This window comes from Hippocampus bargibanti, linkage group LG01 (genome assembly GCF_051943395.1).
Source record: "Hippocampus bargibanti isolate YZ-2025 linkage group LG01, ASM5194339v1, whole genome shotgun sequence".
Lineage (NCBI taxonomy): Eukaryota > Metazoa > Chordata > Actinopteri > Syngnathiformes > Syngnathidae > Hippocampus > Hippocampus bargibanti.
Window position 1 is genome coordinate 37137825 of NC_142734.1, and position 26592 is coordinate 37164416.

The 26592-nt window shown below is 40.9% G+C and overlaps 2 protein-coding genes across 4 annotated transcripts; one reads left to right on the forward strand and one right to left on the reverse strand.

Annotated features, from left to right (window-relative positions):
- Nucleotides 1-15575, reverse strand: bcas1 (brain enriched myelin associated protein 1). Of its 3 annotated transcripts, none has more exons than XM_089015043.1 (10): nucleotides 14970-15572; nucleotides 14672-14747; nucleotides 12499-12800; nucleotides 7863-8003; nucleotides 7129-7182; nucleotides 6603-6638; nucleotides 6104-6310; nucleotides 3761-3883; nucleotides 3045-3263; nucleotides 1-1862 (listed from the first exon to the last, which is right to left on the reverse strand). In XM_089015043.1, exons 1-10 carry the CDS (start codon nucleotides 15006-15008, stop codon nucleotides 1791-1793), a joined length of 1269 nt encoding a protein of 422 aa, XP_088871169.1. In that variant the 5' UTR covers nucleotides 15009-15572; the 3' UTR covers nucleotides 1-1790. The 3 variants fall into 3 exon arrangements, with proteins under 3 accessions (XP_088871169.1, XP_088871159.1, XP_088871150.1); XM_089015033.1 differs by having other exon boundaries at nucleotides 7129-7218; nucleotides 14970-15570; XM_089015024.1 differs by lacking the exons at nucleotides 1-1862; nucleotides 3045-3263; nucleotides 3761-3883; ... (2 more) ...; nucleotides 7129-7182; nucleotides 7863-8003 and adding an exon at nucleotides 9724-12010 and having other exon boundaries at nucleotides 14970-15575.
- Nucleotides 15576-17722: 2147 nt separating this feature from the next.
- On the forward strand, nucleotides 17723-20011 carry pfdn4 (prefoldin subunit 4). The gene is made up of 4 exons (XM_089007190.1): nucleotides 17723-17863; nucleotides 18522-18629; nucleotides 19123-19263; nucleotides 19714-20011. The coding sequence occupies exons 1-4, from the start codon at nucleotides 17831-17833 to the stop codon at nucleotides 19843-19845; spliced, it is 414 nt and encodes a 137-aa protein (XP_088863316.1). The 5' UTR covers nucleotides 17723-17830; the 3' UTR covers nucleotides 19846-20011.
- The last annotated feature ends 6581 nt before the right edge of the window (nucleotides 20012-26592 follow it).

Genomic DNA, 26592 nt, shown 5'->3' on the forward strand with positions numbered 1-26592 from the left:
ATCAATCAATCAATGCTGCATCCAAAGTGCTGTACATGGAGCAACTGTCATATAGACAACAAACAGTAAAGCAACAAATCAGACAAAAAGATATTAGACAGCACCGATGAATGAAACTAAAATCAAGCCTGAGTCAAATGACAAGTGAATATTGGGCACATTATATTACATATAATTGTAGAGTCTTGACTACATTATTTCTAAATCATCCACGTTTAGTCAATGAAAGTTTGCTCCACAAATCCTTGCTTTAAAAATTCTGAAAAAGTCTGAAATGATACTTTTGACAGCAGGCTTTACAAAGTTTGATGATCAAGGTAAGGAGCATAGATGTATACAAGATTATTGCAAGTGCTATGTCGTGTTTTTCTGCTGAGACTCCAGTCATGGGTGCTGACTCCCATTATTAATAAACCCGGTCGATTCATTCTGTTTGCGACTCACCAAGACGGGCGGGGCCACAGATTCCATGATTTGGACATGAAACATAACACTTGGGACACTAACATGTCAGATATTTGAACACCTACAATACACTGTCTGGAAGAAAAGAACCCGTTTTAAATGAAAAATTGAATACTTGGGTGTTCTCGCATGAGGCATGCATTTTCATTGACCAAATTATCAGGTGCGCCTGGCACAATTAAGTCAGAAGAAACGCCCTCGATAGGCCGGAACGCTCGCCATGGTGCAGAGCGATTTGCTAAATTCCCAAATACATCAAATGAGGCTAGCACCAGCAAGAAAATCAGGATGTGCCAGTTTTTATTCTCAAGAGCATCTGTGCCATCTATGCATAAGCACAGTTGTCAGTCACCTCAAGAAAAACCTGCTTGTGAGAGTTGGTATTGTTTTCTAGTTGCTGTGAGTCAGTGATGCGAATGAATCCACCAATGACTATGAATTGACAGTCAATGATTGATTGGTCACACATTCCCTTAAATCCACCAAAAATGTTTGCATGAGGGTGGCGTCATGTTGTGAGCGTTGTCCAAACGCCACCGACTCGTTGTGGGATAGATGAAGAAGCGGCAGCACTGCCTTAAATCGGAACATTTCACAATGCGCAAACAATGACAAACCTCTTTTATTGTCCTTGGAAAGTTACACGTTAATAAAATCACAATGTTAATTAATTGGACAGGAAAAGGCCACAGGACAGCCACCACAAGACAGCTGACACAATCATATTGATATGGTGACCGTTGCAATTTACACCGCACAACATCGATGATGATTTTCTGTTCATTCCCACTTGGATGTATTATTTTCTTAGGTTGCAATGATATGCAGACATAGTAACGAGTGTGGTTTATCTCTCTATAAGCCTTCAACAGATATCAAATATCTGTGAACATCTTGCAGAAACATAACATCATCTTTAAGTGCAGGTTATTTTGTGCAGTGCTTACAAATTTCGGTTGAGAGACTGTGTTCTGCCACCCACCAACAAAATGTCACGTGTGCTCATGATTCCTGTAAAAGGTTTGTGTTTGTTAGTAGCTGAACAAAGATCGTTGCATGTCATGCCAAGTCCTTAATTTGAGCAAAAGTTAACTTCCTCCACATTGTCACTAAGCAGACAATCTCAAAACTCCACAACCTTTGACTAGCTGGACTCTGCTCATTTTCAGGCCCCACCCCAAATTGTCCTGAAATTGAAATAGCCAAACGGACAAAAACAAGCCATTATTAATATGATGATTGCGCAAAATGTGGGCGTGAGCTACAGAGACAAATAAAGATAGACGGCAAGTTTCTACAGAAGAACTGGACTATGGATTCTGTTTTCATTTGGCCGCTGGAGCCACGGTGACTGGCTCGGTCTGGACTCCGGCATCTGTCGAGTGACGTTTCTGCCCCTAAAGACAGGAAAATGACAACGCGGATCAGGCTTTTCTTGACGTTTGTGGTGTTTTCGTTAAAAATGACCTTGCCAACAATGGAGTACGTGTGATTGGTATCCATATTACAAAGTTTTGTTTGGTGCCGCTTTATTTGAATGGTTATCATTTTGACAATGTTGTCATCTGTAGACACTAGCACAGTGTGGAGTGCCAGCATACAATGACTCAAATGTTTGTTTATCTCGCTCGCGCCCAATATTTCGCCTCGGACAACACAAATCTGCCACTTTTTATTTGCCATGTATCACTGAAAGCATCTAGCTGTACGCCGATACAGAAAGTCAATGTCAGTGGGAGGGAAAAAAAGCCAACAATGCCTTCTGCAAGCTTTCAATAATGGCTGAATTGGGGGCGGGAAAAAGGGTGGGTGTCCAGAAGACACCAAATGCACTCTGAAATTCTGACACTATATATGAATGAATTACCACAAGTACATATACAACTATTAATTGTTGTTATTCACGTTTTGCAAAACATCCAACAGCAAAATAGATTTTCCCTCACAGATGAAATTGATTGAGGAAAAACAGATGGCAGCATGGTATGATGTGACGACAGGGAAAAAAGATGGATTTGCAGCTTTGATATTTGTTTGTGATCCAGCTTGCAATTAAAATCTGATATCAGATGATCTCGGTTTATATTTGATGAGCAGTCCAAGCTAAACAGAATTTTTTTTTTGTATTTCTGTATTTGTTTATTTGTTTAACCACGACAGCTGGTCTGACTAAATTCCAAAATGAACACTGTAATAATACAATTCGTATTAAAGTAAATTCAAACTACTGTGTAGGGGTAAACTGTCAGGTTACATACAAACACATCAACGCTGGCAAAAATCACCTCGTCTCCAGGGCCACATACAAGTTGATTTACTTGGTGATGTGCTGCTGCCGTCTAGCGGAGAAAATGCCACAGTAAAGTACAACCGGTTCGGTACGAACTTCCCACAGAGCTGCAACTCATTAATATTAGCCTGCGACCTGTAACTAGTTCAAAGCAATTAATTACGCAATTAATTAATTAATATATTTATTTATTTATGTATTTATAGATGTATTTACATATGTATTTATATATTATATTTATTATTATTATTATTATTATTATTATTATTATTATTATTATTATTATTACCAAATGTTTGAAGAAGAGCTGGATGGAGTTTCTCTTGTCGGACTTCCTGGCCGTATTCGCTGCACTGTCGCTACTTTTGGGGCCACCCGAGACCGCTTTGGCCTCTACGACCACCTCGCATGACTTGGCGAGCGCTTTCGTCTCCTCTTTGGCCTTCACCGGAGGAGGTGTGAGCGCTGCTTTAACCGGAGCAGGGCTCGCCTTCTTGGGATCACAGGCCTGAAAGCAGTGAGTGAAGAATACCACGAGAAACGTGAGTAGTAAATTCATTTAAACTCGTCTGTCAACGTAATTTCGATGTGGTTGTCGTGGCTCCTTTCACAGTACAAATGTATGATCAGAGTACGTTTATCTCATCAAGTTGAAGAGCATTTAATTGTGATGGCTGTCGATGAAAATAGATACATGAACAAAGACGCATTGTTTGTAGTCAATTAGCAACTAAGGTGTAGGGAGTGTTCTAACTAAATGATCAATTGTCAGTGCAGACAATCGTGAACGTGAACCCTATTCGGGCATAGCCAATCAGGACATACCAGACTTCACAAATGATGTGATGCGTGCTTGAATAGTTGCTATCAAAAATTGTTCACCCCAATCAAAGTAGTGAGGACTTGAAGAAATAATGAGATCATATGAGTCGTGCTCCATTTCGGCTTCATTTCAGACAGTTTGCAATTTCAACAAGGTAGCTCCAATGAACACTAGGTTCTTACTTTAGGCTTGAAGAAGGGGAAGAACGGTGACTTTGCCGTGTGTTTCTTCTCTTCTTGAATGGGCTTTGGGGCTTCCACTTTGGCAGCAGCCTCCAGAGTTGCAGCTTTAGAAGGCTCCACCTTCTTTTGCGAAAGACAAAGAAGAATCATAAACGTCACCAGCTACTTTATGAGGATTAACGACGAGGCAAGGAAAAGTTTCAGAAACAAATCTCAGCAAGAATAGGAACAAAAGCATACGTTGATTCGTCTCCATTGAACGTTGCCTTAATAACACTGTGAGTAGAATTGTGGAGTAGCCATGCATTATTCATAAAGAAATGAAAGACAGCGTCAGCCCATAGTTTGAACAAAAAGTCAAAGCAATTCCCAGACCTGGAAATTGACCTGCATCAAACTGGAATGTGATTTGCCTTGGCGTTTGCCTCACCACTCCACAAAAGTTTGATGCCAACCAGTAAAACCAACAAACCGCTAAACAAGCTGTTGAAGTAATGACCAGAGTAGACACCTGAAAGTCAAAAAGATAGATAACAAAAAGGCCATGATTATTAACTGAACTAATCCCAGCACAAATTTAAATTCCCAAATCAGGATGACATATATTAAGTATAATAGCATGAAGAGCATTACCTCAATTTTTACCTCTGGCTGTGGTGTCTGTAACGTCATCTGCGTAAAGAAATATGTTTTTATTTCCCCACTTATTATGCAACTAACTATCCAACTATGTATTAACTATCTAATTATCCAGACTAACGAACCAACCGAATAATTAACCAATCAACAAACTAACTAGCAAACGAACGAACTGGCTAACTAGCTAGCTTCCTAACTAACTAACTCACATTTTTTGGAATAGCTAGCAAATTTCCCCATTGTGGAACTATGACACAATTTCTGATTCTGAAGGTTTGTATGTGAGTATAATTTCACCAAAGTCCGCCATATCTCTGATTTAACCCGTTAACACACAGTGTAAACAAATTGATTTTAGCCACGTGACTTAGCATTACGTTCTCAAAAATAGCACACATTTAAGTATGAACAAATAAAGAAATCATCTTAAAATCGAGAGGAAGTTATCAGTGTAAAACCTCCCATGAGAAAAGATATTGTTACTTTGAAAATAGTGTGCGTGAACACTAATCAGGGCATCTTATGCTGAAGCTCTGCCTTGCTAATGTCTTTTCCATCATAATGGTTCCCTAATCGTGATTATTTAAAACCATTCAAATGACTTTGATGGGTATTGAATGTCCTCTAGATTGCTGCCAAAGAAGTGAAAGAGTTTTGTTCACATATTTTCTGCTACTTTAACTTTTGCTCTACAAGCGTCTGTGTTGCTGGTTTTTGTTGAGGTTTTTCAGCCTCATTAGCAAATACAAATGAAAGCATAAAAAATACAAATGAAGAAGAATTACTTACTCTTAAATGACAGGGAATATTTTGTTTTTTTACTTTCAGTGAATTACCTCAATTTCTACAGCTGCTTGTGGCACATCCACTTGAGCTTCCTGCGGGGCCTATTAAAATGTTTGTTTGTTTGTTGTTTGTTTGTTATTTTTGTAGTGAATGTTGAGTGCACAGCTTGGCATGAACAGCTTGAAATAGATTTGGATGCTTCCTTGGTGCAGTTGTACAAGTTGACCTGTTTTTCTACAATTGGATATACTTCAGCTTCTACTTCTTGCAGTTGCGTCTCCTTGTTAGTCTGCAGCATAATGAAATATGTCTTTTTGAGAGTTAAGCATCACTCATGGCAAACTTGATTTGTCTGCTATAACTGCAAGCAATGCGGGCTTTGCATGTACGCCATGTAATGAAACAAAGAAAGCGATGCCAAAAGAACAGAACATAATTCACAATATCATCAATTGAACTTTGCTCACTTCTCACAAAAATCACAGAAGAACAACTTCTCTTTTCACCAAAGATCCAAATAAACTCAAAGGGTATCAAAAAAGAACATTTTCTTGAAACAAATGCGTCGACCTTGAGAGATGTATTCCACCAAACCTAAAGAGGATATAAAAAGTCTACACACGCCTGTTAACGTGCCTTGCTTTTGTGATCCAAAAACTGAGGCCAAGATGAAATACATCTGAAGGTTTGCCCATTACCAAGAAAAAGAACCAACGTGAACTGTAGTTCAAAATATGCTCATGATTATGACGCTTTCACCATGCTCTTAATGGTGTGCTTAAATGCTAAATGGACTTTTTTTTCTGCCCTTGGGTCCTAGAAGCACACGTCAACAAGCTGATGCCTCCGCCTCAAACTCACTTACAATTTAGTAACTTACTACATGTGTATTTCACATGTTGCTTTGAGTTTATTTACCTTTGAACGGAAAAATGTGCTGAAAACATCTTTGGGTGATTCTGCACTATGTGCCGCAGATTTTGGTTTTTCCTTAGCGGTGGTAGGTTTAGTGGATTTGCCACTTAGCTCCACTTTGACTTCCTGTTTTGGAAGCTCTGGAGGAGGAGGAGGTGGCGGGATCAACATTCCCTTGGAGGCGGCTGAAGGATCCGACCCTTGTGCAACCTTAGGACAGAGACACACAGAGTTCAAAAGCTAGCCTCCAAACATCTAAACGTGGGGAATAGATGCTCTCTCAAAGTAGTCACTCCAGCTTAGATTCGAGTTCATCTCCTGAATATGAGCACGCTGCATTGCTGCATGCAATACACTGACCATTGCTAAGCAACACAACGTGTATTGAGCAGTGCTAAAAACCTAGATTATCTTTTTTTTTTTTTTTTTTACAGGAAGTCGACTAAACACAAACACAGTAAGTCACTAGATGGCATTTGAAGCAAAGAGACAATGTGCTCACAGTGGTGGCCGGCGCTGGCTGTTTCTCCCTCTGCCGCTGTTTGACAACAAAGTAGGCACAATTTTAGAGATTGGCAATAAAAAAATGCCAGCACTCATAAAAACATTCCATTTAGCAGCAATTAAATCCAAACTCTGAACTGAATTGGCTAAACTGTGCCAGTCGGTACAAATGTACAACCATCTTATTATGAAAAGCCAGTGATTCACTTTTTTTTTTTTTTTTAAAGTGAATCAATGGAATGTCATACTGGACTCACTTCTTTGGCCGTTGGTAAGAGTTTGGCAGTACCGAAGAATCAAAATTATTTTTTGAAAGGAAACCCAAGAAAACAGTACATTTATTGAGCCAAAACATTTTAGTGTCAAAGAGAACGAACCGTTTACAATACTTAAGATTGGTTGATAAAAAATAGAATAGACCCGCTTGATCCCGTTGGTGAGACTGGTTTCATGAACAAATACTTTGATTTGACCTTTTGAATTTGTCTGACCATTTGATTTTACTTTGATTGTGTGACGGTCACCTGATCCTTTGGGACTTCAGAATTTTCCTTTTTGGATGTCTTAGCGGGGGTCATCTGCCGAGCAACGGAAGGGACACTCACCGTTAAATTCTGCCATGAAAACAAAACAACGCAAACTAGAATAATAGGATGCCCAAACGTCACGTGATGAAACATTGCATTCGTAGCAGAACTGGTAAGGTTGCGCATACAGCACATAAGGAAGTCGGCCGTTCATAAAAGTAAGAATGGGCCTTTGGAATAAAATCAATGTTCACTGCTGTCCAAGGCCAAATGTACATAGTGCATGGCTGTCAAAGTGGCGGCCATTGTGCTCCGGAGATGGCGTAGGCCTGCCCTCGCTCTATCTTTCCCAACGTGAACTTGCAGGCACACAAACCTCCCTTGTGAGCTCACACGACGCCTCCAACAATGGGCTGTCACATTCCAGCGCATGTTTCAAGCCTTGATTAGCACGGCACCGGGGAACTCTTTAAAATGCCAGCCCATGAAGAGCAAACATAATGGCCACCCGTTGTGCGGCAGCGCATCATTTGTTACAGATAGCTTTGCTGGTCTGACAAGGTCATTATTATGATTCATAAATAACATAAGCAACAATGATGTGATTGAGCAAAGTGATAAAGTGCAGATCAAACAGATTTGTAAAAGTATATTTTCATTCATTTGGCCTGCCGATTGAAAAGAAACAAGCAAAATATGTATGTGAGTAACATGTATGCAATGTTACTCACCAAATTTTTGAAGAAGTTCATAACTGGACTCTCTTGTGGGATAGTCTCCTCTTCTGCAGGCGGATCGTTAGCGTGGTCGGTTTGTTCTGGAGTTGCGCTCTCTGGTTCCGTTAGCCCCCGTGACTTTTGCTTAGCTGTATCCTAAGCGCCGTCACACAGAGTTAGCCTTTTCGGGGCAATGCAGCATCACATCAGTGCAGCAGCATCTTAATCACAGCATTGAGATGGAAGCACAATTCCAACCATGCCTCTGCCTACTCTGCACATTGGAAACAATAACCCTTTGATCAACGGGCATCTTCTCCCGCCCTCCGTTCATTGATATTCAAGTATGTTGAATGGGCATGCCTCAACAATTGTTAGAAAACCCAAATAAATACGTACCTTGCTGTGTGCTTATGATGACGGTCTTTCTAGTAGTTACACTTTAATATAATTGATGTAATTTTGATTCAGTATTTTAGTCCAGTATCGTAAGGTAACGCATATTTATGAAATATATATCTATATATGTTGAATGTCGGTCGCTTCTTGCTGTGGTATGATGTTAAGCATACATACGTATGTAGGATTGTGGTGACCTTCAGCAAACTAATTGCGGTCTAGCTATGAGCCAAATGTTACACTAAGGCCATGAAGTTTGACACAAGCCAAGTCAAGCGGTCACTTTGCCTCGCTGAGTGAAACATTCTGCTCATCTGTGCGCACATTTAGCCTCTCAGAGATACATATGAATTGGGTGTATTTTTTGACATTGTGTTGATATTGTCTTTTGATAATAAGGTCATGCAAGAGAAATGTGCAACAAAAAGAAACAATACCCTAAAAACGAAATAATTAAACAAAAAGAAACCTCAACATGAACTAACAAATGATGAACAAAGTCTACCAGTCTTCATTTCTGAACTAGTTTCTCTCTCTCTCTCTCTCTCTCTCTCTCTCTCTCTCTCTCTCTCTCTCTCTCTCTCTCTCTCTCTCTCTCTCTCTCTCTCTCTCTCTCTCTCTCTCTCTCTCTCTCTCTCTCTCTCTCTCTCTCTCTCTCTCTCTCTCTCTCTCTCTCTCTCTCTCTCTCTCTCTCTCTCTCTCTCTCTCTCGCTCTCTCCTCATCAATTAGCACTTATCTGCTACACTGTGGTGAGCCTCCGTAAGCCTCTGCCTTTGATCAGTCGCAGTCGTCACCTCCTCCAGGTTTGGTTTCTTTCCAGTCTGGGTGCCTTTTCAAACTCGACGAACCGACGTGTCTTTAAGTGAAGACCAATGTCTTGGTGGTGGGCTACAGGCTTCTTTGTTTAGTCTCCTGTCGATGAATACTCTGCATGTCACCATGGTGGCTGTCAGTCCATCTCTCTAGTTAGCCCCGACATAAACACGTGCCTCTGCTTGATACTTGCACGGCGTACAGTTTTTTTTTTAATGAAACTGTTTTGCACATTTACAGTATCCATCTCAGTCTGCTCATATTTTTATTTTACTATGCTTAGAATATCTTGTTTTTCCAGCCTTTCACCCCCCCCCCCACCCCATCCCCTTTCAAATTGCTGCCGTGGACTGCAAATTTCCCCATTGTGGGACAAAAAAGTTTTTTCTGATTAGCATAAAACTAATAAAATTATCACAGTTAAAACAAATCTGATGCTTTTTTTGGGTCAAAATTAAGAGAACTAACAATATTGAATCAACCTGGCATTTGTTTGTAAGCAATTTTGGAATCCCAATCAAAGTCAAAGTCAGCTTTATTGTCAAATATGCTAATACGTATGTATGACATACAGCACAGATGAAATTACTGTCCTCTCGGATCCAGCATGCAAGACACTTATAATGACTTTAACAAACATAATAAACATGAAAAGGCCAATTTGCCAGGAGAGGAGACCCTGGTGTACTTTTTCATTTTTTTATTGTGGCCTTTTGACCATGGAAGGAAGAAGACGACAGTGATGACTTTCAATCACAGGACGAATCAGCACAAAAAGTCTATGATGAAATTAAAACTTGAGACTCAGCCCTGTAATTCACATGAATAAATATCCAACTAAGAATCATGAAGCCTGCAAAGCTACATTTTTTTTATTTTACTGTCAACATTACAGCATTGGTGAATTATGTCTGTGTAAGCTCTCAGTCGTGCAGGAATGGTCCATCGACGAAAAGGTTTCTTCTTTCCACATTGAGACATTGACACCTTCAAAGAAGTACAGATGACGGTTGAAGAAACCTTTTCATTGATTGGTGATGAGTAAAAATACAGGTGCCTTGACATCATCAAATGCATTTCCATCTCCATCCGTGTATTGTACATCCATCCATTTTCAACACCACTCCTCCTGAACAGGGTCACTGGGGGGTGGAGTGCTGGAGCCTAACCCAGCTAACTTTGGGCGGAAGGCAGATGACACCCCGAACTGGTCGGCAGTAGTCGCAGGGAACTGTACCATACATTTAGAAGCACAAGATAAAAAATCTCAAGAGGCAAACAACATTGATGTTATATTTCACTGCTACTCTTCTAATGAAGTAACTTGGATGACAACCGTGATTTTGTAACCTGATGAAGATATGTCAAAAGCCTCAAGTTTGTAGGGTGATTCGTCAACAACTGATGTACATGAAGACTCCAGCCTCCCAAGTAAAGCTTCCATGTGCTCCTGATGATGAACATTCCTCAGTGTCACTCCATTTTCATAGAAGTACTCAAAGTCATTTTCATTTTGAGCATCTTTGGCAATTATCTTGCAGATTGGAGGTGTTTGATCGAGTGCTTGCTGGCATTTGGCTTCTTCATCTCTCCTCTCAACTTGTCCTTCAGTTTTGTACTGTGCACATTTCTCCAAGTATATGTCATCTTGAGTCGGGATGATGGTCTCCTGCACGGCTCGGTTTGGGACAACGGGGATTTTGATGAGTAGTTCCGAGCGGTAGGCCACAGCATCCGCAGATGTCTCCGTGACTCCACATTGAGACATTGATGTTTGAATGAGTACGTCTTCATTCAGACTACCTAAATCCGCCTTGGTATCCTTCTGTGTAGATTCTTCAGTGGTGAGCTTGTTGTTAGTACCCGCAATGGACTCCACAAAGGTTGACTCTGAATCAAAAGGTACGATTTCTTCCTGCGCAGGGGAGGACGCACATCTAAGTGCAGGGTTGGCTTGTATTTCCAGATGGTTATCGCTGGCCGGCCCCCGAGTCGTGTCAATACCAAATTCAGGATTCTGAGATTGAGGAGCCACTGTTTTCTCTTGCATGTCCTTTACTGTCCTGTTTCCAGGAATGGCATCTTGTGTATTTGTAACAGGCATCACGTCAATGGGTTTATCTGCACGAACTTCAGTGTCCGATAACCATTCATCAGAGTGATGCTCAGGAATTTCATCAATGGTTGACAGTTCTTTGTGCCAAGCAGTGCACTCTTCTGAAGAGTCCTCAAGCACAATATAACGGTCAGCTATATTAACACCTTTTTCACAGGCTGGCTCTGTTCTCTCCGGAATCAAGTGTTCTTCTTCCTCTGAGATTGTTTCCATCATTGTGATTAGCGGTTCAAAATTGGCTGGTGGTATGTCATTTCTTCCATTGTTATCGTGGATGATGACCTCAGTCTCAGCAGCCTCACTCAGAAGTCGTTCATCTGTTGAGCTCACGGAGACTTCCTGAAGCTGAGAAACGTTGACCTCTTCAGGTATTTCAGTGATGGATTCGACTGGCGGACATTGTACTGGGATTTCCGGATCACTTTCATGAGAGTCGTTTAGGCTCACTTTTTCAGAATGTGGGATTTCACATTCGCCAGTCGCCTCCACCCTCTCAGCCCTGAATATACCTTCATACATGACATTGACAGTGGTTTCCTGAATGGTGATCCCCGCTGTCTGGTTGTCAGGCATTCCTTCATGTATGCTCTCTTCAAACGCCTCCTCTGCAATTACAATATCAGATTCACTCGGTTGTTTAGTTTGATCTGTTCTGTCCAGCTCTCCCATCAGGGCCTTGGTGGGCGGAGCTCTCTCTGCATCATCTCCTGTTTGTGCGGAAATATTCGCTTCAATTACTCTGTCTGTCTGAGTGAACGATTCAGGTTGACGATGCTGGTAATCTTCTTTTGGTGTAGATGTGGTGACTGCATCTTCTCTGCTTGAACTGGATTCCTTGATCATGAAAATCAAGATTTACATTTAGATTCACACTTTGGTGTTTGAATCCGGGATAGACAGTAACCATGTGTGTGAGTAGGACATAGACTCTATATTGCCGGATACCTTGAACCCCAAATGAAGAAATTCAACAGACTAACATAAAAATGTATGTACCCTGCTATAAAAAGATCCCTTTGTTCTCATTTGATCAAGGGTGAATTGAAGCCTGTGCCAATATGGCAGCAGTACATTGGTCATAAGGTTGGGTACACCTTGGTCGTCAGTCAATCACAAGGTTTATGTAGACAAACATTCATTTACACCTGTGGAAATTTACAGGTTTTCAACGAACCTGAACCAAAACCTTTCCCTAAGAAGGGTTTTCTCATTCCAGTTAAAAATGAACCCGATACCCTGGTCCTAACCCTGACCCTAAAATTAACAAAACAGAATACAGCACAATCATTCCCTACCCAAACCCAAAAGTGGAAAGTACTCACCAGCTGCGTATCAGTGGCAGGAAGACTTGCTTCTCTCACAATATCCCTGTGGGTCTCTTCTAATACAACATTGTCTGCCTCAACCGCTGCCTCTGGTTCTGATTTCTTTTTGAATATTTTGTCAAAAAGGAGCACTTTTCCTTCATGTTTGGTAATCCCTTCTGTCTCAGGGGTGGTGGCCAACTTTTCAGGAATGGCTTCAACTGGCTGACGGTCCGAGTTAATCACCTCGTAGTCAGATTCTGTGGCAGAATTTAATGCTGCCGCCTTGCCATTTTGTTGGTTTTGGGTCAAAGTTTTGACTAAAAAGAAAGAAAAAAAAAACAAAGTCAAATGAAAGCATCCAAGTCACGGATCAACAGCTGTGATGCATTCAGCTGTTCATGATAACTCCTGCACCTTTTTTATTTGAATCACAGGCAGCAGGCGCTAATTGTTCAATGTCACAAATTGCATGCAATGGGGCCAGGTGCAATGCGTTCGACTGAGATTGTGGCACGACTGGCAACAGTTGTACAAGTACTTTTACACACAATTTAATTTTATATTGATTTTTAAGTATTGTTGGTAATATGGCATGCCTCCATCTTATGACTGAATAATTCTTCTTTCCTTTGTCTTTGAGACACCTGATGTCGTGTTTTTTGTAAACATTCAAGATGATTTCTTTTGGTAAACAACAAAGAAATGTAGCACTGGGATGAATTTACCCAAGGTTTGCTCTTGCAAATACAGTGACGATCTAGATTTCTCTCACAAACAGATGTGGCAGCTGTTCTATTCACCAGGCGCATCCAGGATATGTGTCTGTCCTCTGAGTATTTGCGGTGGCTATTTTGCGCTACCGACAAACCCTGATAAAACGAGAGGCTGCTGGGAGAAATGTTTTGCTTGGACGAACATTTTTAGAATGCCAGACACAAAAAAATGTTCTGTCATATTGTCTGTTGAGCGATGGACTACTGAGGTTTTAGAGTGATCTGAGAACTGAATTTGAGCCAGCCATAAGAAGTGTCATGCCATGTCAAACTCCTTTCAATTCCACATTTTGTTCCACCCAAGTTTGTTGATTTAAGCACCCTGTGACAATTTGTACTAGTGTTTTCCAGAGCAGTTTTAAATATATGCTCTCTCGATTTTAAATGCATCATTACATGGGATTGGCAGAGTCACACTCACTCTGAGTGAATCAAAAAGAACAACTTGTGGTTTTAAAGTAGTTGCTGGTTTCCACCAAATTCCACCTTATTGAACCTTAGTAACACTTTTGCGTGAGTGTGTGTCTTTGTGTTTGTATGACTAGTCTTGTGAGGACCACTAACATTGTATACCATACACAGCGAGGACATTTTTGACAAGTGAGGACCTTTTGGCCGGTCCTCACAAGTTTTTCATTCTAAAGGCTTCTAGAGGGTCTATATATGCATCTGTTAAAGATTCAGAGAGGTCCTCACAAATTCACCCACAATGATTTTTTTTGTGTGTATTTTCATTTCACTTGAATACACACACTTTTAGGCCCATTGTGTTTTTGTCCTTTTATGTGTTACGCATAACACGTAGTGTATCTGTCCTTTGAAAAGGATCAACGTGGATAACGCTCCACGAAGTAAACATGGGCTGGTCTAGCCAAGAACATAAGATTAGCTTGATAGCCACTGTGTCAACATCATCACACCAGATGATTCTCTCTGCAGGGACAGTAAATGCACCATGACAGGTTAAAGAGTCCGTTTTAGAGACTACGCCAAGAGTTCACAATAGAGGGTACAAGAAACAGTCACTGTTTACTAAGCATTTAAAAGTCCAAAGTAGCTATTCATTCTGGACTTTGAAGGCTGATTTGCTTACGACTGAAATACAGATAATATAGATGTTTTGCATTTGGAAAAGAATGGAAAAAAAGAGAAATCTGATCGCGCGTGACCTTACTCAGCAACTACAGTTTTCAACGTTACAAATCCAAATGCAATGGAAGAGCTAACTGGAATCCCAGGAGTGGTTTGCTATTCAAGATGATTTAAATATGACGTGAGTGCCACTTCTTCATTGTTTGTTTCCCGCTGGAATAAATATTGTTTTTTTAGTCCTCTTGGAAACATTTGCAAATACCACAAAAAAAGCCGATACGGACCTCTGAGGTTCAATTGCAATCTTAATATCAAAAACTCACCATCAACATCCAATCCAGTGGTTGTGATGTTTGCCGCCAAGCCATTCAGTCCTCCATTTGGATCACACCGACTGATCTGTGAATAAATAGTATGGAACTTTTGAACATCTAAACAAAATGCAATTTTCTTCAAGTTAAATACCAAGAAGGATACATTCCCAGGGAAGTGCTCCAATACATGACGATGTATGGTATTGGAGCAAAAAATAAAATGATCATTCCTCATCCAATATCTGTCAGGCTTATCTTTACTTTGAAATAGTTTCTACGATGAATCGCTTCATTCCGGCCTTATTACCTTGCTTGGACCTTTGTTCTTGGAATGTTCATTCCCCATATTTAAGACCAAAAGATGCAGGTTGACTGAAGGCAAGACAAAATAAGAGATAAGTCACTGTGGTATTTGCTCTGTGTAATACGAATCAACTGTCTTAGCAAAGCTGCCCTTCGGATCAAAGTAAATGAGATCCACCTCTGGAAGACAAGTTGAGTGACGCCCTGTCAAAAGGGGTGGACTCGCTGCTACAGCACAGCTGTGCTCACGACTAGTGTTGACAAGCCATTATATATCTTGTAAATGGGTGGGCCTATTTTTCAGTCATCAATCAGCTTGCCTCTCTGTGAAAGGCCCAAAAGACGGACGGCCATGTGATTAGTTGAAGCTGATTTCTGTGTGAGTCTTCTTCACTCTCCAGAAATGAAATGAATGAAATGGGGATGTCTTTTGAGAATGTTTATATGGCACGCGACGTCACCGAGCATTCTCAGCTCGTCTCTTCCATATTATTACGTTCACTAAGTGGGAAAGAAAGATCGGTGATTTCAATATCTGATGATACTTTGGGTTGTAAGAAACGGAGTAACAAATACATGCTCGGGTTAACATTTTTGCTCAAGAGTACATGCTAACTGGGTGAGTTGCTAGCTAATTGGTCAAGAATAAAGCTTCGCTTCATTATTATTTGATGTGTTTTTTCTAATATGATGTGTAAAGTGGGAGTAGACAAACACTTCATTATGGTTGAAAACATTGTACAAACATTGATGAAACATAATTGAGATCAGGAGTGATGGAAGATGCCACATCAGTGCGAGTGGGGCAAACCTCCAAGAAGAATGGCACACCTCCAGAATCTAGTACGGTTCTGATGTTTACAGCCTGTGAAAAAAAATCAAGGTTATTTGCTATAATGTGGCCGTCCTGGTAGATCAGTGGTTGAGCACGTCGACCTCACAGTGAAGAGGTACCAGGTTTGACCCCTATGGAGTTTGCATGTTCTCTCCGTGCCTACATAGTTTTTTTTTTCTGGGTGCTCCGGTTTCCTCCACGTTCCAGAAACGTGCATGGCAGGCTGAATGAACTCTCTAAAGGTTTGTGAGCTCGGATGGTTGTTTGTCTCTGATTGGCTGGCAACCGCTTTAAGGTCTCCCCCACCTACTCCCCAACAACCACAGGGATCGGCTCCAGCACCCTCTGCAAACCTTATAAGGATAATGCAGTTAATAAAATGGATGGATTGCTACTATTTGTGTTTGGTTTTGTCAACAGTTATACGAACAGTTCAGCATTCGACCTGGTTTTTTTTTCTATTCTAGTTTCATTTAATCAAAACGGACACGTTTGCTTAAAATATCTAATATGATGTTATTCCATTTCAACGCAAATATGTTTGTGGATTGTCAAATATAATTAATGGCTCTTTTTGATCAGAGCTAATCGAAAAAGACAACAAAGTCTGTGATGAGATCATCTGCCACATTGTCCTGTTAGAACATTGCGCAATGCTTTCTTGTGGGGCTCAATACATCAATAGTGCAAACCTTTCAGCCATCTAAGACGTCAGCTCATCAACTGATTTCCTCCTTTTATCAGACTTTTGTTTTTTTTAGCTGTGGAAATTGTGAAAATGTTGCGATTGAAGGGGCAAAAGTTAATTGTTTTTGATTGTCTCAGAAGTAAGCATCTACATTTGTCATTTACAGTGGAAGAAAAACAAACATGTTTTGTCTTGATTTTTTAAATGAACTAAAAATGTGCTGTATTGATGCTAGCTGTTGGAATGCCGGAGCACAATGCCAACAATTGTGGCATTGTGGCGTGCACGTGAAGGTGGGAGTTGGATTCCCCCCATGCTCTGTATAAAAACTCATTCCTATGGCGGATACCAATGACCACAACCCTAACACAAATTGCTTTTTCTTTGGATTCTTTTATAATGTCTGCGCAAAAATGCACTATTGATTAAATAGAGTGATGATATTGTCACCATGAAAACAAAACTTATGAAACGTGAATTTGTTTTCCTGCTCGTTGCAGTCCAAGCAATATAATTACTGGTAATTATATCAGTTGCACACACAAATTGATTTTGAATGTGCTTGACCTTCGGTGTTCGACTTTCTCTTTCCGTGATCGCATGCACGCATTCGAAAATTTCACAAAAAATGTAAACACATTGAAAAACCCATTAAGGCACATCTTAAACAGAGCAGATTAGTTAATGGAAAGTTTTTAATGGTTGTATACAGGAAAACAAGGTAGGATTTTGCTGGAGGAAAACTCCACACTAGAAGGCCGCAGCCTGGATTTGAACCAACAACCTCTGAACTGGGAGGTGCATCACTTAACTATTGTGACGTCAATTGAGAAGCTTAAAAAAACGCATACAAAAAGTGTTTTCTGCCCACTTGACTAGAAAAGGGTGGGGTTGTCAACCTAACTAAAGCTTGCCATAAGCTCAGATGTTGTTTACGAGTAATGATGTGGAGATGATTCCAAGGTAGTGATCAAGACAGTATGTTGAATACATTCGTCCATAATTCTTAATCCTTGGGGTTTGTTGGGATCATGCCACAGAACTGTTCTGAAGTCAACTTAAATGTATTTTAAACAGGGTGTAAAATGCCCAATGTCTTATTAAATTCATGCCCGAAAGAATATCTCATGAAGTTGTTAGTGTCACAGCTCACGTCTGTGTTAGTATAAATAAATAGCAATCATCAAAATATTAATGGGATAGAATAGTAATGATGAAAATAAAAACGATTGAAGTGATCGTGAACTAAAAAAAATAACTAAAAAGCTGCGGTCCTCCGAGGCGCGCGAGGGCGCTGTTTGCTCCATGCTGACTCTTCTTTTCACACAGTGTCAACGAGGGAATGAACATGGCTGCAACCATAAAGGCAACTGGCGTAAGTTGATTTTAAATCATTTGTATTTTTCTTCAACATTTGCTAGACTTGTATAGGTGTGTATTTTGTGTATGAGCTTGATGGTGGAATAACAGTGGGCTTTAAAAATCACCATCATAAATTCACGTCAATATAAACAACTTGTGCTAACCTACAGCTAGCGACTGACCTCCCCTAACAAATCTGCAATATTCTTCTCGTTAGTATTTTTCATTCTGGTGGTAGACGTGTTGCTCAAATTGGTTCTCCTAAAAAAAATAATAATAAACGGAATGATCCCAACGAACGTCGTTAAGGTGCACGTTTTATAGCAGTCGCTGTCTTCGGTCTGATTCGTTTTGTATTATGGCGTATTGATTGTCATTTTTGGTATCTTACATGTTCTGACTTTTTTTCTGAAAATATAGTCTTACCATTCCAATGTCACTCAAATTCACGAATGGCAACCGTCTTATGGAAACGCCCGCAAAAGCATGCCTATCGAATAAAATAAGCGGTTTTTTTGGGTGTGGGGTTTGACGTGCTGTGTTGTAGACACATAAATGAATCTTTACACATAATTAAAATTGTTGAGGCCTCCAAAAAGTTGTCTCCTACTGAAGAATTCCAATGTATTTGGACAACTCAATGATACAGTGTGTCTTCTTTCTCACTCCAGGGTGTCGAAGATGTCAATGTCACTTTCGAGGACCAGCAGAAGATCAACAAGTTTGCCCGGAGCACGAATCGAATGACAGAGTTAAAAAAGGAAATCGAGTCAAAGAACGTGAGCGGACTGAGAATAAACATGATCATTTTGTTTGTAGACTTGAACCCTTTTGCCGGGTTTTTGCCACCATCAGCTTGTAATGTTGATGGACATACACATGTAGACCCTCTGGCATTTTCCGTCCCTTATGATCAAAATCAGCAATATTCTGGCAGTCCAGACACCACGCGTCACATATAGCGTGTTCCAGTTTAAATGCAATATGGATGCAATCGGGAATGCTGATCAACATTCATGGATGTATATTTGGAGTACATTCAAGAGGAAAAAAATTGGTTTTGCTTCATGCATTTTGAAGAAAGGTCACAGTTCTCATGTCTTTTTTCATCGCAAATGTATTACATGATCAATTGAATGTATTGGGGATATTTTCATCAATGAGCACACATATTGCCTTTGTTTTATGCCGTTGTCGTTGACAGCAGCACAGTGTGATCAAATGGTGACTTTCCTCTGATTCGTACCACTGATGTTCTCTCCCGCCTTGCAGAAATCACTGCAGAACTTACAGGACGCCAGCGACGACCTCATGATGTTTGATGACGACACGTTGTTGATCCCTTACCAGATCGGTGACGTCTTCATTAGTCACACGCAGGAAGAGACGCAAGAGATGCTGGAGGATGCCAAGGTAGGTTCATGCTGTATTTGAGCACACAAAGGACAATTCCAAAGAGAGAATTTAGCTGCGGTTGCTGATGATGTTTAGTTTTTTTGTGTGTTTAAGTCCGGTTTTGGCTCGTATGGTAGCTCAAGTGCCGCCGCTCCTGTAAAAGTCTCAAATGATCAGCTCTCTGCTGGTGAATCGCCAAAACATCCGACGGCTACTAAATTTACAGCGGAAGGCATCTAAAGGCTATCTAATTGTAAATCACTTTTAAGATCTTCTGAAATGTAATCATGAAACGCCAGAATAACTTGCTGGAAATGTAATTGTGTGAACATCAAATTGATGAGTCTACGGCAAAAAAAATAAAAATAATAATAATCCTACTCAAAGAACGTATGTTTTTTTTTTTCTTTGAAGCGGGTGTTTCAACCCCACCTTTGGTCATTCAAAGTGTCTTGATTCTGTGAGCAGGAAGTCTTGAAGCAGGAGGTCAAAGGGCTCGATGAGAGGGTGTCAGCCATCCAACAGCTGTTGTCAGATCTGAAAGTGCAGCTCTACGCTAAGTTTGGTAACAACATCAACTTGGAAGCGGATGAAAGCTGAGCCGGGACTTTTTTTTCCTGCAAATCCACGATGGACTTTGACAGAACTTTTGACACACGAGCGGGCGGGCGGGACTCCACCTGTGATGTTTCCGCCAAGAACCTCAAGGACAACAATTCACAATGGGAAGCAAAAGTAGTGTATTAATAAATGCCTTCCAAGTGTATCATTCAGTCTCTCTCTCTTTTAGCTTACTATCTATATCTGTAGTAAACAATTGAACTTGAATGCTTTCAGAGTCCAAACCTCGGCCTGCGTCTTCTTCCTGTGTGGATTTTGCGCTTTCTCCGCATACTTGTGGCCTCCTTCCAAAAATAGGCATCTTGCATTCATTTTAGTCCTCGAATGTGAAGTTTTATGTGAATGTGCTTTGCGACAGACTGGTGACTCGTCTGGCATTTACCTTGCGTTTTGTTGAAGAAAGTTGTCTGTCTTCCGCTCCGGCTCACTCTTGATCTTGATGAGCTCCAGCGCTGTATAGAATGGACGGACGCAAATGCAGCGATGAGGCTTGTTTGTGTATAGTAAGGACAGAACAAATGACAACTCGAGCGCAGGTTATGCACACATTGAGCGATCATGTCATTGGGATTTGTGATTGTGGATGAGGATTTTTTTTTTTTTATGAGTCAGTCAGACCCTTGCTGGTGGTCTCTCCCACTCCGCATCATCAAGCACTTGCTTCTTCATCAAACAGGACGATGCGTGGGACTGACGACTTGTTGTTGGTTTTTTTTTTGTTTACTCACAATGTTTTGACAACTCTGAAAAGTTGCCTTCCCCGCCATAAAGTTGCCTGCCCCATTTTTCACAACTTGAAACACAATAAGACGACTAATTGCAAAAAAAAAAACACACATTGTTGCAAAGTATTAAGGATTGTTTTTATTAAGGATGTGCCTACCACAAATGCTCCCTTGGTTTTTTGCTCCAGTTGGTCGTTTGTCCATACATTGTTGGTCATTTTTCACATTGCAATGTTTGCGTTGCGTCGTCTGCTACAAGCCACGTGAATTCTTCTTTCCACGATGCTTTTAATGTGCGTTCAATTTCTAAGCGCCTTTCAAAACTCTCAAGGACACTTTACAGTCACGAGATAATGTACGTTTACCTTTTGTAGCGTCATCAATTTTGTTAGCTTCTTTTTCATCTTTCTTCTGGCGCTGAGGTTCTGTGCATCAACTTTGGAAAATGATATACTAATGTACGACCTTATAACAGGTGGAATCTTTGTAAAATACGCTGAGTGGAAGTCATTTGAAGTGATTTTACAAATTATGGACACAACTTGTCCGGAGGCAGCTGACACAAATTCCCAGCAAACAAATCAGCCCATTTCCAACGGAGCTTGGGCGCCATCTAGTGCATTTTCTGGGACGCTACATCGGATTCCAGACGCCTCAAAATGACCCTGAAGAACTTCTTGAATCGATTGCAAACATTTATGTTTTCCTCTTCAGAACTATTTGAATCATATTCATAAGTGGATGAGTAACAAACAAGAAAGCATTTTCTCCCAATTTGAAGTCATTGTTTTGATTCTCCAGAAAGTCATTTTTATTGGTGTTTTGAATGTGACTAAAAATAGCATCCTGCGTGTTTCGGGTATTTTAGATGCTCTAAAACGCTTTGTTGATGTCAGTTAGGAAACAAAAAGGTGGTGTCGGTTGTCCTTTAAGTAACCGTACTTACAGAAGCTGCCCACAGCGGGTCGCTGTCTTCCCAAAAGTTGCACCAGACGGGTGTTGCTTGCTCCGGAGACGTCATGTCACGAGGTTGGTTTTGCCGCACCAAAACACGTCATCAACGAACCTTGAAGGAGGGTGGAGGTCATCGTCTACGTCGGAGGTCAACAAAGTAGGGCCGCCGTCCTGCCTGTTTTCCAGCTCTCCCAGGAGCGACGCACCTGATTCAAATCATCAGGATCATTTTGATGCTGCTTCAGAGCTGGCTGATGGGCCGATCATTTGAATCGGGTGCGTTGCTCCTGGGAGAGCTGGAAAACAGGCCGGACGGCGGCCCTCCAGGACCGACTTTGGAGACCCCTGGACTCTACGTGGTCTTCATCTCCCATTGTTCTCCAATCGCGGCTCGTCGACGTGATCTCTCGCGGTGTCCTAACTGAAGAAACAATTGCGTTTGCCCTTTCTGTCCGCTCTTGCAAATGTCAAGAGAGTCAAATGGGGGCGACTGTTGTTCATTCTTCATGAAGACTTTTAAAAGGTGTGAATGTTTGCATGATTGTTTATGTACTTTGCATTTGACTCAGTGACGAGTTTATGGTGTCCTCTGGCTCTCGCAGCTGTGATAGGCTGCAACTCGCTTGTGACCCTAATGAGTCAAACGATGTTGGCAAACGGATGAATGGTAGAACTTTCATCGAGTTCGTTTTCGTCAAGACATTAATGTTGATGAGAATAAATGTGAGATCATTTTCAAAGCTCTTAACCGTCGCAGTGCAAAATAGAGATTAACTGCAAAGGTAGTTCGGTCAAAACACTTCCATGGCACGCACGCTTAGTCATGCCCGGCCTCTCCTCTTTTCAGTTCATCATAATCAACGTCTTATAAAAATAAAAGTAAACCGGACCGGGAGAGATACTCTAGAGGGGACAGAAAAAATATCCACCACGTTTGTTCACTCCACTCTCCACTTACTTATGATAACAGCTACTTTTTGCAAAAGGAAAAGAAAGATAACAGCATATTATGAAGTGATGACACACCTAAACGCAATTGCTTCAGCAATAGTGAGATTGCTGGGCAGCAGTAAAGAGGAGGGTTGGGGGCTACGGGATATGGCAACATTATCACATTTATTGCACTGTGCCCTCATAGGCCCGATTCTAAAGCGCTCTATCAGAATCTGAATGATAGGCCGTAAAGTCTATGAGGATTTGAGGGCTTGAAACATAAGGACAGAAAGACATGCGAGCTTCACCGTCACTTCAAATTGTCGGGCGCCAAACTGGATGTTTATAATGACAAATGTACAAATCACACGTAGTCGTTACGATAGCGCTCGCAGGTTTGAGACTTTGATGAGTTTGTCTATTATGAGTTCAGTCCCATTGCTTCCTTTTGACGGTTTGCTAGGATGTGGTTCATTTCATGACCGTCAATCACGCTGATCAGGCAAGAGCGCAAAGAAACAACACTGCAGCATAAAGCATCCAAAACAATAACGACAAGTCATCCTGTGCATGTGCCGTGGGAAAACACCGTTCGTCCCACAGCTAACAGCCTACCCTTTATTTGAAGATTTAATCATCGCCATTTATGAATGGAGAGGTTGGTGACTATGTGAAAGAGTTGCAAATATTTCTATGAATATCATTAGCAGCGGCTACATTTCTTTGTCCAAAGTTTGGATTGAACATGAACGCTTTGAAGACAGCAAAGTTCAGAGCTAACAATAGCCGCGAGAAAAAGCCCGACAGGAGTGACGCATATCAACCTCCCCGATACGTCTGTCACAAATACTCGGTCCATCATAAATCTGTTCATTGAGGGGAAATTGCTATGTTCCAGAATGTGTTTTGAGCTCTTCAGTCGCTGACAATGCCAGCTAGCTTTATTTATGTGGCACATTTCATTCACAAGGCTGCTCAATGTGTTTCACACAAGGACACGACGGCTAAAACCATTGCATCCATCCATCCATCCATCCATCCATCCATCCATCCATCCATCCATCCATCCATCCATCCATCCATCCATCTGTTCATGTAACCATCCATCCATCCATCCACCCACCCATTCATCATCCATCCATCCATCCATGCATTCATCCATCCATTTTCCAATCGGCTTATCCTCATAAAAGTCGCGGTTGCCATCCAATGGCGTAGTTTGATGAACAAGTTCACTCTGGCAACTTTGTTTGAGGACGCTGATGTCGCCGAAGCTGATTGATGACCTCTGGGTGCCTCCGACGAACCAATCGTAAAGTCCACGTTGCGGCCAAATATTCCTTGGATGGCATTACCCGAAGAAGAATGAATATTTTACATTCACCCCAGCAGGATGATGTTCCCCCAAATTTTAAAAAGCCTATGAGTCATATTAGCGCCGTGCCCACTCAGCTCTGCCGTCAGCCAATTAGCTTCAATTGATGTTGCAACAACAGGCGCCGTCTTCATTCTCACATAAGGACTCACTTTTACAGCCTAATAGTGTGCCACCACAGAGAGATAACGAGAAGGAATTATGACTTGTTTGTTTTTTTTTGGAGCCAAATCTCCAGTCCCCATTGTAAAAACATCTGCACCGCGGCTGTAAAATGGCGGAGATTTGCAAAATGGTGACACCCGTATGGTGACAAACGACAAGACAATAAGAGTTAATCTTCTAACACTTTTTTTCTTTCCGGCTAATCAGAAGCCATTGAGATTTGCACTATTATTATTTTTACACATTGCCCAATCACATGAAGATCAATACATTTTCAGCCGTGTACTCTTGTCTTGGGCCTGAGCAGTGTGGCATTTTTTAGTCGCCCCCACTGAAGCAAACGGAGCACATATTACCAACTGCATGTGAGCATGCACGTAACATATTTACCCCATCGCTGAAAAGATAGACAGAGTTTGCAAGTTCTCCTTATGTTCTCCTTATCCTTGCATATGTTTTCTCCTTGTATTTTGGCTCATATTCCGCCAACATGCACGTGAGCACTCCGGGTTGGAACTCAATCGGCATTGTCCAACATTGCGCTGTCCTTGTCAACCTGGCGTCAGGCTTTTATCCAGAATGCATTGTAGATGTGACGTCGGGTAAAATGATTTGATGCACAGAAACACTTTGCATTTAATTCCTGTCGACATTAAATCAAATTGGGGGGAGTTTTGCAGATACAATCTGGGAAAAAAATGCTCTCAGGCAAATGATGCATGCATGCATGCCTTAAATAAGCATTGAACACCGTCCGCTAATGGACGTAAAAAAAAACACAATCTAATATACGTACTTCCCTTTTTGGCCCGCTCCCACTCAACTGCACTTTAGTACATTTGTACATATTTATGACTTTTTAAGACTGCTCACGGGAAAGTATATTTGTTGATAATAGAAAGAAAGCAACACATTGAATCGTCCTTGGAATGCCACGGTTGCGTGAGCTCCCTTGTCACAAGTTGCTAATGAATCTGTTTGGAGTCTGACTTCTCTTATGGAATGTAAGCTTGAGTTCACCCTCTCATTCAAAGCAACAGTGTTTTTTTCACGGTCCATGCTGACCGCGCTCATTTAAATGTGCCTTATACTACACGTTGATTAAAATACTTTTACTTCTAATACAATTAACGGATGAGAAAATGTCAGATTCCTGACAAACACTTCATTGAAATAAAGTTGTTCTCGTCCCATAAAATGACAAAAAGATGGATCATTTGAGGTCCAACACTTGCTATTAAAATCGATGCACATGAATATTTTGTAGAAACCTTCGTTTATTGTGCAATGTGTAATTTCATTCAGAGAGGTGATTATCTCATCGAAACCCCAATCACGAATGTCGTGAAAACAACCCCCCCCCCCCCCCCCCATCTGGCCCAACACTGAGCAAACTGAATGTGCCGTCCGTCTTCTTTGACAAATTTGACAAACAAGATGAGAAATGCAATCTTGTGAAGTGACTTTCTTCACCTCATCTCTCACAGTTGACAAGATTTGTGACATTTTTCATGGAATGAAACTTCTCGTGTCGTGTTTGCCGTCTCCCTTCAATCTGACATCAGTGACCTCCCTTTTTTTAATTTGTGTGCAAAGTTATATGTTTCAATCAAAAACACGGATATCTCCTTTTTAATAAATATGGACTGCCGTGACACGCAGCTCAACGACTAAATCGCACCTTGGTTTGACATAATCTTCTTGATATGGACAAACGGCAAAAAAATATGTACAACTAAAATAGTCACAAATTGATAAAATGCCTTGATAATTAAATACATGAGATGAAAGCAGTTAAAATTCCAACTGTTTACCAGAAATTATCCTTGTACATGTAAATTAGGAGAATTAATGTATACGATAGTTGTCCATTTTAATTAAGTGCTTTGTTAAAGCTTCAGCTGTAAAGCACTATATGAAACAATATGTACTGTATCGTATAAATAAATACATACATACGTACACTGTAAGTACATAAATAAAAAGCAAATAAATGGCTACGTAAATAAATGGATAGTTAAATGAATGGATAAATAAACAAATAATGAAAAAAAGAAATGAAGAAATAAATACACAAACAGACAGATGCATCTATCCATCTATCCGTGGACTTTACTTTTGTGCACTGACATTGTCGAAAAGAACACTTCCGACTGCGTTGATGACACTGCTCGGAAACGGCATCAATCAGGATGTGAAATGTAACATACTTTCAAAGCACTCGAGGTTATTTAAGGACATTTTTTATTACAATGGAGGCAAAAACACTTGAGGGAGGGCTGATTGGTCATTGTTGTGAATCAGAGGCCGGCTTATAGAAAGGATTCATCATTGTGCGCAAGCGCTCTGCTTGCTATGCTCGTCACATGGTGGCCGCATTAAAAGTTTCAAGCATTCAATTCCTCTTCACGTGCAGGCGTCATTTCAAGACACTCCGCGCGAGACCACTTCAGCTCCAGCTCGCTCGCCTCCAAACTTTGGAATTGAACCTGACATGCCTCCAAAGTGCATATGTGTGGTGCAAAAGACAAATATCCATTTAGTCCAAATGTCTGGCATTATTTTATGAATGCA